The sequence below is a fragment of the Acanthochromis polyacanthus genome, chromosome 1, assembly GCF_021347895.1.
Source record: "Acanthochromis polyacanthus isolate Apoly-LR-REF ecotype Palm Island chromosome 1, KAUST_Apoly_ChrSc, whole genome shotgun sequence".
In the NCBI taxonomy this organism is placed as follows: domain Eukaryota; kingdom Metazoa; phylum Chordata; class Actinopteri; family Pomacentridae; genus Acanthochromis; species Acanthochromis polyacanthus.
The window spans coordinates 28,378,483-28,395,729 of NC_067113.1; the positions used below are offsets into that span (position 1 = coordinate 28,378,483).

Genomic DNA, 17,247 nt, shown 5'->3' on the forward strand with positions numbered 1-17,247 from the left:
TAACATCTATAATAGTTTCTGAGACACTGTCATCCAAACATAGCCTCAAATTTCATTTTGTAAATGTGCCGAAAGTGGGTAAAGTTTGTAACTATTCATATGTTATGCTATAAAAATTTTAGGTAAATCAGAGATGGTTGAGCAGAAATTGTTCTAAAAATTTGATGATCTGAAATGGAATGACCCAGCTATGAGACTAATGAATGACCCAGCTATGAGACTAATGAATCCAGCTTGGGGCCAAAAAGAAGTAAAGCATCAGCAAAAGCAAGCAAACATGGCAACTTCTGTCAACCGCAGTCTTATGTGAAAGGAAATCTGCTGCAGTCTAACAGATACAGCGCTGTACAGTAGTGAACAAGCACAGCACTGATCAGACTCAAACGTTCAAATCTGCATGAAAACAACCGTCACTTGACGTCCCATTACTCCATGCTGCTACACTCCGCTCAAATGGAAGACATGTAGCTCACATTTGTGTCTTTTGTTTTGTTTTGTGGTGCTTATTGATTAGAACAGCTGGAATGAGTGAATGAGACACAGCAGAAGCAAATGCAGGCAGTCAGTTCTTCAATAAAGCGCCATCTCGAATACTAAACTAAGGTTTGCTCAGCAAGTATTGTGCAACTTTAAAAAGCTTCTCCATAGTCACAGAAGAGCACTATACAAATGTACAAACAGGCTTCCTAATCAGTGAAGTGTCCCTTTAAATTGCTGCAGAATCTCTTTTGTTTCTAAATTTGCTCAGACTGGACTTCGAAAGCAGACGTTGCTGATAAGAAGTTGCGTATCTCGTGAAAGAACAAACAGAAAATGACTGCAAGTCCAGAGGCGACCGCAGCTTCTTGTGCGAAGGCTCTCGTGGCTTTTGTTGAAAATGGAAAAGCTCTGCTGGACCTCGCTGAGAAGGAGAGCAGGGAAGGTAGGCAGCATTTTGTGAGCCCAGACAAGTGTACATAAAAATAGACGCGCAGACACCACGCTCTGCAGTTGGCAAGCGATTCATGGTCGCACCAGGAACAGGGCCGTCAGGAGGCCTGTCAATCATTATCCATGAAGAATCAACCCTTGCAGACTGTTATAGACTAACTATATGTGCTTTTTGTAATGCAGGCTCTTGCCAGGAATTCATCAGGCAGAAAATCCGCATCGAGCAAAGACAGTCGCTGCTGGGGCTGATTGAAGCCGGTGCAGATTTGTACAGCAGGTCCTGAGTCGTACCTTCAGCATATAAACAGCCTGTAACTGTAAAGGCTTTTAATACTTTCATTGCTGCCACTGAAACACATAGTTTATGAGTGCATGCTGTAGATTTATGAGCCTTATAGCACTACAGATTCCACTTTATATTCTTACTCTATCACTCCACAGCCTGTCTGTTAAGAGGAAAAAGGACGCAGAAGATCTCTGGAGAAAAAACAATGAGTAAGAGCAAAAAATAGTGCTGAACATCAAAAATAAACACTTATTTTTTTGGCTTTTTATATTAACCCTTGTGTCATCCTGAGGATCAAAACTGACTCATTTTAAAGTTTGAAAATGTGGGAAAAAATAAATTCTCAAAGTGAAACTTCTGATGTCCACATTTTCATTTTTTGGGGAAATCTTTGAACATTTTTTGGTGGAAAAAGGAAATGTTAAAAAAAGTTTCTTAAGAACATTTATTTTAAAAAATCAACCAAAATTCAGCGAAATTCAATGGATTTTGATTGATTTTTTGTGAATGTTCTTTAAGAAAATATTAGAAGTTTTACTGATATTTATATATATGGAATCACTTTTGATATTTTTAGGATTTTTTGGAAGATTTTTACTTGTTTTTTCAATGTATTTAGAAGAATTTTCTTGCCACATGTGGGGGATTTTTTTTAATAAAACACTGAAGAGAAACTTTTAAGGAATTATTGTAATTTTCTTTGTGAAGGATTTGCAAATTTTCAGAATTTTTTTTTCAGACAAGGAAACAATATTTTTTGGTGCCAGTAAATGAGGACAACAGGAGGGTTAAAAACTACAATCTAGACTCATTGAGGATACCAAACTGGCACCCTGTAGTAATAAATATCTGTATGCATCCACTCACTTAATCACAAAATACAGGAATCTGCAGCTCTGATGAACTGAAACAACCCTAAAAACTCTCTTGTGTGATGTTTCCAGCTGTGCTGCTTTGCGGGATGCCGTGCGCGACTTTCAGCAGCTCGAAGTGAGTTATTGAAGTTCAAAAAAAAATCTTAAAAACATTCCTAACAAGGCCGTATTTTTACTCAGTGCAGCCAATGTAACACAGGTGCAGTGGGATGCCTTTCTGCAGCGCCTCGACGATGAGTTACAACTGAGCGCTGAGCTGCTGGACGGCGACCATCAGTCCAAGTGTATTCCACCAGATACGCCTCTCACCGATGCCAGAACAGGACAGTGAGTAGAGGATTTGGAAATGCAGCAAAATGCCAGTTTAAATATCTACGTGACGGTGTTACGTTTTGCCCTTTTGTTCCGTTGTGTTTCGTAGAACAGTGACTCTGCAGAAGTATCTTGGGAGGAGTAAAAAGACTTTGCTGGTGTTAATCCGTCAGTTCTCATGCCTGCTCTGCCGTCTGCATATTAAAGACCTGGAGAAGAATCAGGTAAATTCCACACATTCAAATGCCTTCTAAAAAGAACTGATTTTGGGTTCAATAAAGAATTACATTAATCTAAATTAGGGCTACATGACATATTGTTCCAGCATCGACACAGCAAGGTGAGGCAAACATTTTTGCTGCTTAATACACAACAACTTGGAGTTTTTTGTAACAAATCTACTTAAACATCAATTTAATCTGACTGAGGGATTCTTAGACATGTAGATTTTTTTAATTTTTTACTTTATGTTCCAGACACAGTTTTGTTGATATGCAGGCGCCACAAGTGCACAGCAACATGAGCGAGAAAAGAGGAAAGAAATACTAAAAAAGTAAGATTTAGTTGTCAAAAAGTAACAGAATGCCAGTTTCAGGGTGGCACAGTAAATGGAATATTAATCCTGATCATTATTTTGGATTTTCATAGCGACTGACAGCGACATAGATGTTTAATCAATGTGTAAATCTGACATTAGAACATCTTATTTAAATCTCTTCAAACTCATTTTTTCTCTCACGCCTGCCTGAGTTGCTGCAGTCACTGAATGGAGACTAGAAGCTTCTCTGTGCACAGCTGCCCATGTTGTAGCCCATGTGTGATACGTTTAAAAACATCTCGATAAGCAGCTGAGTATCACTTTTATAATGAGAAAATCTTTTATTATGATTCTGCGGCAGACGATTGTTGATTGCCGGACATTGCAAATATGAATAACTGATGAAGGTTTAGGTTAAATCGATTTAAATCTGATCCAGTAATCATTTTGTACACAGGTAAAACATGATGATATGCTTATCATAATGTTCAGTGTTTTAGTTTTAAAAAGCTGTTTAGAATTGACACGCACACTTAGACAAACTGCCCTGGAAAAGTTTACCTTTTTAAAAAAAACATGTAGCTTACTTTTTGAGCAAATATTAAAGTTACACCCACCTCTAGTCCACTGGATGGCAGATGTTTTCTGCCTGACACTTTTGTCGACAGAAGATTTATAAAAACTTTGTTGAAACTGATGTTTTTGAAGGAGAATATTCCTAAGCTTGTATCGTATTTTGTTGTTTAGCTTGAAGTAGTAAATGATTTTAGGTGGCTGAATATGTTGAGCATCACGTTTTATAGAATTAAAAAAATGTTGATTGTTATGCATTTTGCAGTAACCACACAAGCCAGGGGAAAATGCCAATTTGTCACATATAGGTTTCTTTGACATTGTTTTCAGTCTCTCCTATAAAAAATACTTCCAAACTGTGTTCATTTAATATGACTTTGGAGCTCTCTCTTCTGGTTATGTGCTTAGAAACTGTAGTGAAGTTCTGTTACATGCTGTAAATTCATAATCAAATTAATTCTGAGTAAATTATTCTCCCTGACAGTGCAGACAGAGCCAGCACAGTGAGTTTAGAGTTTGACATTATCAGAGAGCAGAAACTGGAAAGCGTCCAGTCACGTTTCCTCCTGTGGTGGCCAGGAAACACGTCAGTCTATGAAAAACCTCTTTAAAGATTCCAATAAATGAAACTGGCATGACTATACGTTAAACTGTGACATTAATTGACAGAGCTCCCTGGATGGACACTCTGTTCAAGTGATGGTGGTGTCATTTGGCTGTCAGGAAGGAGCTTCATACTGGCTGCAGGACACATTCTGTCAGTACGACATGCTGCTGGACCCTCATAGAAAGGTCAGGAGTCAACGCCGGGCAGCAGAATATACACTTCTCTCACCATCTGGTTGATAAATTCATAAAGTTTCTGCTGGGTATCACAGATTTATGCTGCATTTGGCCTCGGCGCATCTCTGAGGAAAGTGTTAAACTTTGGTAACATGCTGCTCTACGCTGAATATGTGGCGGACAACATGGAGTTTCCACGAGGGCTTCCGTCGATTCAAGACGACATGTTTCAGGTTAAACTTCACATTTTATGCAGCAGAACCTAGAGGTCTTCACTCTAAGAAATAATGTTTTGGCTAAAAGAACACAACAGCTTGCCCAAGTCTTTATAAATTATGATAACTTGTAATGAAATGGGGAACTAGCCTTTCCACTACAATCAAAGATGTTGTAAACCACCATTTACTTAATAATTGGCAGCATAAATACAGGTTTTTAAGTTGATTCTTCATAAAAAAAAAAACTGTTGTTCTAGCTAGTATTTCACCATTATTTTAAGAGACTTTTTAAGTATTACATACATAATTACCAACATACTAGCTTGTAAGTAACCAATTTTATAAAAGGGTTTCTCCAATGTTAAATAGGTAGTAGAGGGGACTTGAAATCCTGACCTTAAGATGAAGAAAAATTACAATATCAGACAGTTACCTCAATTTGAATTCAGTTTAAATTATTAAATAATGCAGAAACTGTCAACATTATAACTGTTCCATCCATCAAAATATTATTTGCAGTTTAAAAAGTTTATCTAAAATGATCTGAAACAGATATTTCATCTTGCGGCCATGCATTTAATAAAGTGGTCCTTAGTAATATTTGTCCTTTGAAATACTTTTTAGGGTGTTTGTGCAAGAAATCTGAAGTCCTACTTTGTTATTTACCCAAAATACAAGAGTAATTCAGTGCAGATGTTGTTCAACTATGTGACAGTGAAGCAAAAAATAAGAGGTCAGATGCTAATACGTTTATGTTATGATAATGTCCTTTCAAAATAAAATGAATAACGTACGACTCATGCACAGAAAATGATGTAGAAATCCGCAGCTGGGGTTTTTAACTCATGTTGAAATGTTACATATATTTTTACCAAAGAAGAAAGGATGTTAAGATTGATAAATAATTCTTTGTTGTTGTCTATTTTCTTTGCATTTTTGCTCCAGCTGGGAGGCGACTTTGTTTTGGACGAACATGGGAGGGTGCTGTTCTCTCACTGCTGCCAGAGTCCCATCGACCGACCCTCAGTGGGGGACATTTTAAACTCTTTAGATAAGATTAGCTAAAGGAAAACTGTGACGTCAGCTGATACATGTCTTTGCTAGTATAACAGTAACTATTAATCCGAGATGTAAAATAATAAAGACTGTGAGATTCAGCTCTAAGCACACACAATTTGAGTTTTGGAGTGGTTAAAGTAACAGATGATTACATCCAAAGCAATCCTAAACTACTTGAGTCTTACTTGTGCAATAAACATCCAAAACTGACTTCGTAATGAAATTCTAATTAAAAGCACACATCTTTTTTTATCTATACGTCGAGTAGAGTATATATATTCCAAGTTGAATCGATGTTTCTTCACATGTTATGGCCTTTGGTCTGTAGTTTTTCAGCTGGGTAAATTATTCCCCGATAGATTACATTGTCAGTGCAGCACGAGAGATAAGAGAAGACAGAGCTATTGTAATCTGCAAGGACATCTTTACGCCCAAGATGCTCCGTATGCAAAGGCAACACTGTATATATATGGAATGTGAGTATAAAATATAAGAATTAAATAAAATCAAGTAAAATAGTAAATAAAGAGAAGCGGAAAGTACAAATGATAATGCAAAATGGATGGCAGAGCTGAAAGTTATTGGTCCTTATCTTGCCCCTCTTTATACTTTGAAAGAATCAGATACTACACATTGCTTTTATAGTCATTATGCTGCTTTATCTTCCCTGACAACATATGTACTCTTCATGTTCATTAAATCTGTAAATTACGAAAGTGAACAAAGTATCGTTTATTCTGAATGATGGTACAGGTTTAAAAAAAATCATTTTAAAAACAAAAATCTGAAAAAATGCATCCAGGAAAAGATGAAAAGGCTGAAGTAGCTTGACTTGTCAGTGAAATGTCCTCAAAACAGGTAACGCCCAGCTTACGGGTCAATGTGCAGCGACTTCAAAAGAGAATTAATTAACTGAACTTCTCAGACAGCAAAATAAGAGGAAGGCTGTTTAATCAGTTACATCACAGACTGTGTCGCTACATAACAACATAGATACGTAACATCTGTAAAAACCAAACATTCATTAACCGGGTTTATAGCGTATCTGACTTCTCTGAAATGCTGACTTTATGGTTGATGTTTACGTTATTTTAGGAATTTGATAAGACAAACTGGAAACGTATACACTAAAACTAGAGTTAGAGCCTCGTGGCTGTGTGCCTCCACCAGTCATGTTGCAGTGTATGTCCACGTCTGTCGAGTCTCATGTAATCTATGATGTTCACTGAGGGAAAGAGTCAAGTCCCTCACTGTGTTCCTGATGTATCATGATCACAAGAATGGCATGGATGTATGGACAACCTGAAAGCATAATTTTTAAAGCAGAGAAATCGACCTACTTTACAGGTTCTTCTTCCTCTAAATGGGTTCATCAGGGTCTGAAACCAGTTCAAGTAATGATTAGCAAGCGACACTCCAATTAAAAGAAACACCGTACAGTACAGTCAATGTTTAGGAATACTCCTTACAGATATTCAGCTGACCATGCAAATGATGCAACAATGGTCAATACACACAAAAGTTAAAAGAGAACAAGACTAAGACCCATACCAGCACCTCTGTTGAGCCCATTTCAGACATGGGATGTATAACACTGGTGGCCATCTGTGTGTTAGTTATATTCCGCTACATGAAACAGCAACCTCCAAGCAGCAACCTACCACAGTGAACATTTCAAGCTTTGCCAAAGACTAAGATTGTGCACCGAAACACCAAAACTAGATCCTTCACTTCCCCTGGCCATGATGACTGTGACTGGTGTAATGAAACAAAAACAAGCCAGATAAGTTCTTTTCCCCTACTGCAGAATGATAGTGTGGTACAGCCACAATGACCTGTAAAGCCAGACTACTTTTACAAGCTCCCTTGTTCTTGGAGGTACTCACATGGATGCTGCAATTGTAAGATGATGTGGACATATTCAGTAAACTCAGAGGAAAGAGTCCTACAAACAGCTAGAAGCAACAGACTAAACTTAATTTGCTGTTAACATTTTGTCAAAACCGGAAGAACAATCTTTATTAGTGACTGTTATTAAACATTCCTGTTACAATCTCTGTTTTAATCACTATAAAGTTTGATTTGTATGAACATTTCAGTGTATGATGGATGTGAAATGTCAGAGCAATGAATGTGATTTTGACCACAAACTGTCATTTGCACTCTCAATGATGTTTTTGTATCGATATTGGTGCTGAAATACGGTAAGTACATTTCACACTCTAAGCATGTTGCATGTGCATGCTTATTCAATCATGTGACAACATGCAGGTCAAATAATGCCAAGTTCAAAGGTCCATCTTAACAGGACTCATGTTGCAACTATTATAGAATCGTGACTCATTCAGACATGAAGCAGAAGCTGTCAGAAACATAGAAAGAAAAGCATGTCTGAAATGGACTTTAGGCTTTACTTTGACATAACACTCACTGAGCTACATGCTAATATCAGCAAGCTAATGTTCTCACAAAGACAATTTTAACATACCGATGTTCAACAGGTATAATGTTCATCAAATTTGCAGTCTCAATATAGTGTGTTAGCGTTCTAACATTTACAAATTCCCTCGAAAAACAAACTCCATCTTATGCTGATAGGAATGCTATTAGTATTCAGTCACAAAGCTAAGTGCACAAATTAGGATTCACTCTCTCGGGATCATGAATGCTTGAACAGAATTTCACAGCAATTTGGTTTGCAGATATGAGACATAAGTAATATGTTGAGTCAGAGAGTTTCTGGAAGATAAAACACGTCTTTGTGCTAAAAATGTAATTCTTTGAAGCTTCATAAATTCTGCTCATTAAAGCAACCTCTGATAAAAATATATATATATAAAAAAAGGTGTGTTGGGCAAAAAAAATGACCTCAAGAGAAAAAGCTAATTTCTTTCACTGATTAGAAGAAGGAAAGCATAAAAGCTAAAAGGAGGAAAAGAGACCCCGAGAGTCTTGTAAACAGGGTCCATAAATCACAAACACAGAACGTTTGCTAGTGCTGGACTTTTAATGACATGAAAGCTTGCCCAATACATTGAAAAGATTACCAGTAAACTGACTGAAGAATGAGAGGGAAGAGGGACTTTGGCCAACTCCGGCCCCACTTGTCTCTTTAAAAATTCCACTTGAACAGACACAGCACTTTGTGCCACACTAGATAATGAGCAGAGATGGCGAACGTGGACAAGTTCATCGAGCACGTAGGAGACTTTGGGCCTTTCCAGAAGAGGATTGTCACACTTGGTTCAGTGCCGGTGATATTTTTTGCCTTTGTACTTATTGGTGTAGTTTTCATAGGGCACACTCCAGATCACTGGTGCTGGAGTCCTGAAGCCAAGCGCTTCCAGGAGGAATGTGGCTGGACGGATGTCGAGGTGCAGAAAGCTACTGTTCCTCGCTCTGGACAGTCCGGATCCTTCAGCAGATGTGAGAGATTTGCAGTGAACTGGAGCAAAAGCCAAAACAAATGCGATGAACTCGACTGGCTGCAGACTTCTAATGCAACCCAGTTAGTGCCATGTGACAGCGGGTGGATGTTTGATAGTAGCCACAGCTCTACTGTCTCAGAGGTGGGTACAGTTTGTTCAGCCTGACTACATAAACAGTATTTTAAAAAGTCAGATACAGGAGGCTGCTAGTAGATAATCTGTAAATACACGCTGCAGCTGCTTTTGCATTACTTTTCTTTGACTATTTACTTAAGATGAAACTTGCTGCACAACATAAATGAATGTTCATGAGGTGTTGTACATCTGTTCAGCATGGACCTAGTTCACCTACAGCTAAAACAGACAAACTGTATTTCAATGACAGTTTTTAGAGTAATCCAATATTTTGAAGCTTTTTTTGTATTTTTCTGTCAGAATAGTTCTTATCCTGGTGGAAAATCTTCTCCAGGGTCTTTCAAAATTTGTTGTGTGTCTGAAACTAAATAACCACAGCATCACAAGTATAGCTGTGCTAAATTTGGCTCTGGATAAAATTTCTTCCCGTCTAGTTTTCGCTGGTCTGTGGGAAATCCTGGCTGGCCGATCTGAATCAAGTTTCCCTCGCATGTGGATTTTTTGTTGGAGCTTTAATCAACGGCTACCTGGCAGACAGGTTTGTTGTGCACCAATAGGTCATTTAAATCAGTCATTTCCTTTTCAACATGTAAAGAGTTGCAACATCAGTGTCTTCCTGGTCTTTTCACAGGTTTGGTAGAAAACCATGCTTCATTGCATCTATGGTGGGCATGGGCATTTCTGGTATAGGGATCATGCTGTCACCATGGTACCCACTGCTTCTCACCTTTCGCTTTGTGCAAGGGTATTGTGCAAAGGGAGCATGGATAGCAGTCTATGTACTCGGTATGTTTAACAATCACAACTCATATCAGTGACTGTAGTCACCTCCCCTCGTTTGTAGAGATAATACAGATGCAATCTAGCTAGCACACAGCAATTTGTACCACTGATAGATTCTTGATCAATAGATCAATATGGAAAATATACTACAGAATGTTCAATAGTTTCCCTTGTCATTAAAACATACCCTCAAATTTCAACAAAAAAATGTGCTAACGGAGATTTTTTTCAAGATTATCTCGTAAAATACTAGATAAGTCAATCTAATATTTTACAGATACCATTTTAAATATCCATACATTGTGACATAACAGTTTCAAACAATCTTGAAGAGGTTGAGCAGAAGGTGACTGATGATTTGAGATTAAATGGTCTGATTTACCAGATATAGGATTCAGATATAAGCCACAAATCACGTCAGTTGGCATCTTTCACCCCTTCGGCTATCTGTTTTCTGTGGTAAACAACAACAACCATCTCTGGGCAGCAACTTATCACACCAAAAATTTGAAGTTTTGCTATTTTTTTCAGTGAATTATCCATTCTAATAACAGTGCTCATTTCCCTGCAAGCAAATGTACCAGCACAACAATTTCATGTCACTATTTTTAGGGTAACGGTACACCCTTGGCGAAGCAAGGAAACTGTGACTGGTTTAAAGAAAAACAAACAGACTGGAGCACTTTTTCCTGATACAACAGAATGATAATGTTGTGTAGCGAGGCGACTATGTTCTACAAAATTAAATGGAATAACCCACTGTTTTATCGTCCAGGCCTGTTTTTGAAACATCTAAGAAGTTAGTCTGTCTGCTAAAACACATCCTCTTCTTTCACACAGTGATCGAGTTCTTTGGCTCCGACAACAGGAAGTTTGTGTCCATGGTGAGTCGGACTTTCTACTCCATGGGAATGGTCATCCTGCCTGGTCTGGCCTATTATCTGTCCTCCTGGAAGGCTCTGCAGCTGGCTACGAGCCTTCCCTGCCTCCTGTTTATCACATACTACTGGTTCGAATATAAATTGTCTTAAATACGCCAGATTTTGGTTTTGTCTGTATTGAAGCATCAACGTTAGTGCAAAATCCATTTTAAAGATGTGTCCATTTTTAAAGGATTGTTCCTGAATCGCCACGCTGGCTGTTTTCACAAAAAAGAACTACAGAGGCAATGAAAATTTCTGCGAACATTGCAAAACGCAATGGGAGATGTGTACCACCTAATCTTCCAGAGGTACAGCAGTATATTTCAAAGATTGGGCATTGTGATTACTTCGGGAGTTGTGATTAGCAAAGCTGTAAACTGAGTTTAATCAACTGTTCACTATATTTTTCAGATAATTGGCTTGGACGTAAAGAAGGAAGTACACTCTATATCATTTATGGATTTGATCAGGACACCAATCATAAGAAAAAACACCTTCATTTTAACTTATGCCTGGTAAGTCAGTTTGATGCAAGTTCTTGTTACTAACATAGCTAGCTGATTGTTCCCGGTGGATGTGCTGCTAATTTCAGAGATGCATGTTACTTGATGTTCCTCTGATTCAGGTTCACAAGCACCGTTGTATTTCAAGGTCTGGTCCTAAGACTCGGAATCACAGGCGGCAATCTCTTTTTGGATTTCTTCATCTCTGCTGTGGTGGAACTTCCCACCGGAATCATCTTCTATCTGCTGGTGGACAGAGTCGGTCGACGTACCCTGATGGCCGTCACTAACCTCACTGCTGGCATAGCCTGCCTTGCAGTTCCCTTCCTGCCTGCTGGTAGGTGCAGCTTTCATGACTGGTAGAGATGATGCATCTGCTTGGACCCTGTTTTCATTCTTCTGTCTTCTGTACAGATTTTTCCTGTTCGAGAAAGTTAATTGCAATCCTCGGGAGGCTTGGTGTCGCCATCGGATTTGAGACTGTGAACTTCGCAAACACAGAGATGTACCCGACACCTCTAAGGTGTGAAACCGTGCTGTGCTGATAGACATGGATGTTTTTAATAAGATAAGATAAGATAAGATAAGATAACATAATCCTTTATTACTCTCCGTCTCCGGGGAAATTTCCCATGTTACAGCAGCACAATAAAAAACAATAAACAACAATATAATTATAAGCATAATAATATTCACAGTAGTTCAAGAGTGTAGGATGGAAAAAGTGGCTTGTAGATTATGTAAAGTACAAGAAACATTCAGATGGTGCAAGAACTGTGCAGATTATGTGGTAAAAGATGATGTGATAGAATCCAATTTTATGTTAACATCAGCCAGTGATGCTGATGTTATAAAGTCTTATCGCAGATGAAATGAATGATTTGCGATAGCACTCCTTCTTGCAGATTGGGTGTCTCAGTCTGCTGCTGAAAAAGCTACTTAGAGACTCCACAGTGTCATGCAGTGGGTGAGAGGGATTGTCCATGATGGATGTGAGCTTTGCCAACATCCTCCTCTCACCCACCTCCTCTATGGAGTCCAAGGAACAGTCCAGCACAGAACCGGCCCTCATGACCAGTCTGTTCAGTCTCTTTCTGTCCCTCTCAGTGCTCCCTGCTCCCCAGCAGACCACTGCATAGAAAACAGCAGACGCTACCACAGAGTCATAGAATGTCCGGAGCAGAGTCCTGCACACTCCAAAGGACCTCAGTCTCCTCAGCAGGTGGAGACGACTTTGGCCCTTCTTGTACAGGACCTCTGTGTTGTGTGACCAGTCCAGTTTGTTGTTGAGATGAACACCCAGGTATTTGTATGAGTCCACTATCTCGATGTCTATACTCTGGATGTTCACTGGTGCAGTCTGAGGTGCCCTCCTCCTGCAGAAGTCAATAGTCATCTCCTTCATCCTACTGGCGTTGAGCTGCAGATGGTTCCGCTCACACCAGTCGACAAAGTTAGAGATGACTGTCCTGTACTCCATCTCGTCCCCATCAGACACACACCCAACAATGGCTGTATAATTCGAGATTTTCTGGAGGTGACAGCTTCCAGAGTTGTAGTGGAAGTCCGATGTGTACAGGATGAAGAGAAAGGGAGAGATCACTGTCCCCTGTGGGGCCCCCATGCTGCTGACCACTACATCAGACACACATCCCTGAAGCCTCACGTAATGTGGTCTGTTGGTGAGGTAGTCGATGATCCAGGCAGCCAGGTGACAGTCTACTCCTGCTCCCTCAAGCTTCACCCTGAGCAGAGAAGGGTGGATTGTGTTGAAAGCACTGGAGAAGTCAAAGAACATGACCCTCACAGTGCTGCCAGTGCCCTCCAGGTGAGTCAGCGATCTATGCAGCAGGTAGACGACTGCGTCATCCACTCCAATGTTCGGTTGGTAAGCGAACTGCGGTGGGTCCAGATTAGGGCTCACCTGGGGGGGTAGGTTCCTGAGGATGATCCTCTCCATGGTCTTCATCAGATGAGAAGTGAGGGCCACAGGTCTGAAGTGGTTTGGCTCCCTGGGGTTCCTGGTCTTTGAGACAGGAACCAGGCAGGAAGTCTTCCACAACACAGGAACCCTCTCCAGACTCAGGCTCAGGTTAAAGATGCGCAGCAGCAAATGACAGAGCTGGTCTGCACAGTCTCTGAGGAGTCTGGAGCCTATTCCATGTGCTGCGAAAGATGAGTTGTTGTACTGATGTGCACATTAGACCAACAAGACAGAGATGGAAAATTCATATGCAAAATTTAAAGTGGATATTATAATCAATGTAACAAAACCAGTCAATATTCACATATGTTAGATACACTTTTATTTTTAAAATCTCATTCCATGTTTGTTGTTTAGCCAAAATAGCAACATGTCTCTGGCAGTGTTGGTATGTCAGTCAGTCTGTTAACCATTTTGTTTCATACCTCAACAACTAATTGATGGATATCCATGAACAGCAACAGTACATTTCAAAACTGTTAAAGAAGAGTTACGATATGCTTTATTAATACAGTATAATTTACAGTATTGCTGTTCTAAATAATTAGCTAGTTGTAACTTAAAAATGAACCTAAAAAATATTAAAGCAGCAATAATATAATAATAACCACCTTTAAATGACACACTTAATAGAAGCTAACAGATTACCACATAAGATGAGCAGAAAAATATTGTAAATATATTAAAATGTGTATTAATAGAAAAAAAGTAATTTATTACAGAAATGGCAGTAAAGTAAGAAAAGTGATTTTGCTAAAAGAAAAAAAATCTGTAACTTGTTCCAAAGCTTCCAGCCAAATATGCAGTGTAGAAGTGTTAGCAACATAGTTATTGAGAAACAAGAGCTAAAAGTCTGTTTTACTTCACACCAGCTTCCTTTTCTCTGTATTTTTCACAGAAATTTGGGGCTGTCAGTGTGTTCATCAGCTAGTGACATGGGAGCAATTGTAGCTCCATTCCTGCTCTACAGACTGGCCAACATCTGGCAGGAGCTGCCTCTAATTCTTTACGGTAAATTTTAAAGCTTTCTTCTACCTGCCGCCATTCATTGGATTATATCTGGTTGCTCAAAACAGAATTTAAAGATGCTAATTTGCTCTCTGAGAATAAAATTTGTGCCATATTTTTTCCAGGTGTGATGTCGGTGCTGTACAGTGCACTGGTGACAATGTTACCTGAGATGATGGGAGTCCCGCTGCCAGAGACCATCGAGGATGTGGAGAATATGAAAGGGTAAATGGATTTTACTGAAATGACATTATGAAATCTACAAACGTATTCCAGTATTCACTGTCAGTCTTATCCACAGCAGGTGACAATGGGGGGTAACAGTAACAACAACATCCTAAAAATTATGGGCTGACAATATTACAAGGAACAAGTACTAAGCAACTAGACAACAAATATAGCTCCTTGTTTTCCAAAAGTGTTTGAGGATAACAGAAAAGATAAAGTCAAATGCATGAAACAGAAAAGTCAAAACTGGAAGAACAGAAAGCGGAAAGATTTGGGCTTCAGTTCTTAATGTGTCTTTTTGTGTGTTTGTGTTTTCTGACAGGAAGACAGAAAAATCAAAGGAGGGAAACAGTTTGATTATATGATGAAAGACTGAGGCCTTGAAGCAGCAGAAACATTGGTGGATTATTTAGAGACAGTCCGTGTTTACGCTGCACATGATGTCCTATTGTCGGCTGCTCATTAGAGCACTGGAAGAAGAACTGCAGTGACTGTTATTGCACACTTGTGTTATGTTATTATGAGCTGTTTAGAGGTGTTGACTGGAGACTTACGCTGTGAGAGGATGAAGCACATCTCTGCACCTCTCGTCTCAATAGTGCTAATTTTCAGCAGTGAAAGTTATTTATATCTGGAATGGGTGATATCAACAGCAGACATCTTCTGCTGTTTTCAGTGCCTTTTAGTTTTATATACAGTTGTTGTTGTAGAGTTGTATATACAGTACAGTAGTTCACACACACTTGTAAAGATCATGTATGTCATGGCAGTCTTGAGTTCCCAATGACTCTTATTTTTATATGATACTGTCAAGCATGGTGGTGGCAGTATTATGCACTGGGGCCTTTTTTGCTGCCAGTAGAACTGGTGTGTTACACAAAGTAAATGGAATAATGAAAAAAGAGGATTTGTTTTATCTTGGATGCAGTTGGGTGTTTCAAAGACTAAGACAATGACCCAAAGCACAGAACAAAAGTGGAAAAGAAATGTCTAAATCAGACTGGCCTCCTCAAAGACCTGACTTTAAGTCCATCAAGAACCTGTGGACTGTGATGAAGAAACAAGTCTGTGTCAGAAAGGCAACAAATTTAGTTGAACTCCACCAATTCTGTCAAGAAGAGGGTCAAAGATACAATGAGAGGCAGCACCAAATATGTATGTTGAGGTAAAAATGGACATTTAACCAAATATTAGTATTGCTGGATCTATTTTATTTAATCCAGCAGATTTTGTCATATCTTCAGAAGATCAATAATAAATCTATGACAGAACCAAAACGCATGATTGTGTTCACAGGAAATTCATAATTACAGGAATCATTGAAAACTCAAGACTGCCATGACAGACACAGTTTTTACAAGTATGGAAACTATTGTTCACAGCTATGTATGTTACTTAGTAGGATATCTCTGAAACTGATTGTAAAGCACTGAGAAAAATGTGATTGATCTTCTTTTCACCGAAGGACATTCCATTTCACCACAATGTGGTCACTTGTAAACATTTTATATTTGGATTCTTAAAGAATAAGTTTGGCAATATTTTTCTTATTGTCAACAAATCCAAGGGAAGGGGACTTATATAGTTTAATTCCTCTGTGTCACAGAGCTGCTTTGTTTTCTAAGAACCATTAAAACACATCAGTGAGGCACACACTTGTAAACACTGACATGCTCCTTTGTTAAGCCGAATGCAGGCGCTGTATTTATTTTGAGTCAGTGTCACATACACAGTCCTGCTCACTACTCCACCATATCTCCAAACAAAAATACTCCAAAACAAATGCACTATTCCAGTTTGAGTAATACTTGCAGTATCAGCTGTCTTACAAAATGTTTAATGATTTAAAACAATTAAGTGTGTATTCATCAGCTGTTTTTAAAGAAAGTATTGGACCAAAATTATGCTTAAGAAAGACAAAGAAAAAGAGCGCTACCTGGACTCAGCAGAGTTAGTTTGAGGTGCTCTTTGGAAGGGGATTCAAAAAATCCTTGAAACAAAAGGTCTATATGACCATGCCGTTTAATAAAGGCTTTTTAAATTATAATATTTTTTAGAGAGTGCCTTGGAGTCTCCTCTTTTTGTTTCAAAATTATGCTTAATTCCCAACTGCACCACACAGAGGGACATTTCTTGGTGTTTTAGAAATACACGTGTATATTTTTATTTTGAAAACACAAAAACTGGTATTTTTTCTACTGCTGTTTCAAAATTTAGTCAATCTTCACCAAACTTGATACACTGTTGTGCAGAAAATGTTTCTGTTTTCCCCAATTAGATGTAGTCCTTCAGAAATCATGACTACATCAGTCAGTTTGGTGCAGATTCTGTTTTATCATTTGTAAACTGCTTTTATTTAAATAAAAATGCAAAAAAAAAATGTTGAAGATTATGTAACCTTGGCAAGAGTTATGCTCTCTGAAGTGCAAATAAAATATGAATCAGAATTATGCTGATGGACTGCAGCCTTGTGTGTGTTTCTCAAATGGACCATCCTTTTGGAAACTATAATATTTTTCCCACTAAAAAGAGCTTCTCTGCATATCCCAACATCCAGACAACAATACCCTTGATTGTTTGCTTTTTTAATGCCATACTGTATATCTAATTGAGGGTTGTTTTTGTTGGGGCTTTTGTTCCATTGTAGGTTTGCCCAGAAAGCTTTCGGAGCAGCCAACAAA

General features: G+C 38.7%; 2 protein-coding genes and 2 long non-coding RNA genes across 5 annotated transcripts in view; 2 read left to right on the top strand and 2 right to left on the bottom strand.

Annotated features, from left to right (window-relative positions):
- Nucleotides 1–17,247, bottom strand: part of LOC127536782 (uncharacterized) — a 62,600-nt gene that overhangs the window by 37,583 nt on the left and 7,770 nt on the right. The gene's annotated exons all lie outside the window — the stretch shown is intronic.
- LOC110958917 (uncharacterized) lies at nucleotides 763–5,784 on the top strand. The gene is made up of 9 exons (XM_022205627.2): nucleotides 763–922; nucleotides 1,114–1,207; nucleotides 1,372–1,425; nucleotides 2,161–2,206; nucleotides 2,291–2,418; nucleotides 2,513–2,627; nucleotides 4,184–4,306; nucleotides 4,393–4,530; nucleotides 5,461–5,784. The coding sequence occupies exons 1-9, from the start codon at nucleotides 814–816 to the stop codon at nucleotides 5,578–5,580; spliced, it is 927 nt and encodes a 308-aa protein (XP_022061319.1). The 5' UTR covers nucleotides 763–813; the 3' UTR covers nucleotides 5,581–5,784.
- On the top strand, nucleotides 8,399–17,024 carry slc22a3 (solute carrier family 22 member 3). The gene is made up of 11 exons (XM_022205625.2): nucleotides 8,399–9,143; nucleotides 9,572–9,675; nucleotides 9,769–9,923; nucleotides 10,761–10,929; nucleotides 11,034–11,151; nucleotides 11,255–11,358; nucleotides 11,469–11,683; nucleotides 11,761–11,869; nucleotides 14,229–14,341; nucleotides 14,464–14,563; nucleotides 14,889–17,024. Exons 1-11 carry the CDS (start codon nucleotides 8,745–8,747, stop codon nucleotides 14,929–14,931), a joined length of 1,629 nt encoding a protein of 542 aa, XP_022061317.1. The 5' UTR covers nucleotides 8,399–8,744; the 3' UTR covers nucleotides 14,932–17,024.
- Nucleotides 11,931–13,455, bottom strand: LOC127536786 (uncharacterized). The gene is made up of 2 exons (XR_007945986.1): nucleotides 13,271–13,455; nucleotides 11,931–13,091 (listed from the first exon to the last, which is right to left on the bottom strand). It is a non-coding gene; the product is annotated as an uncharacterized LOC127536786 (long non-coding RNA).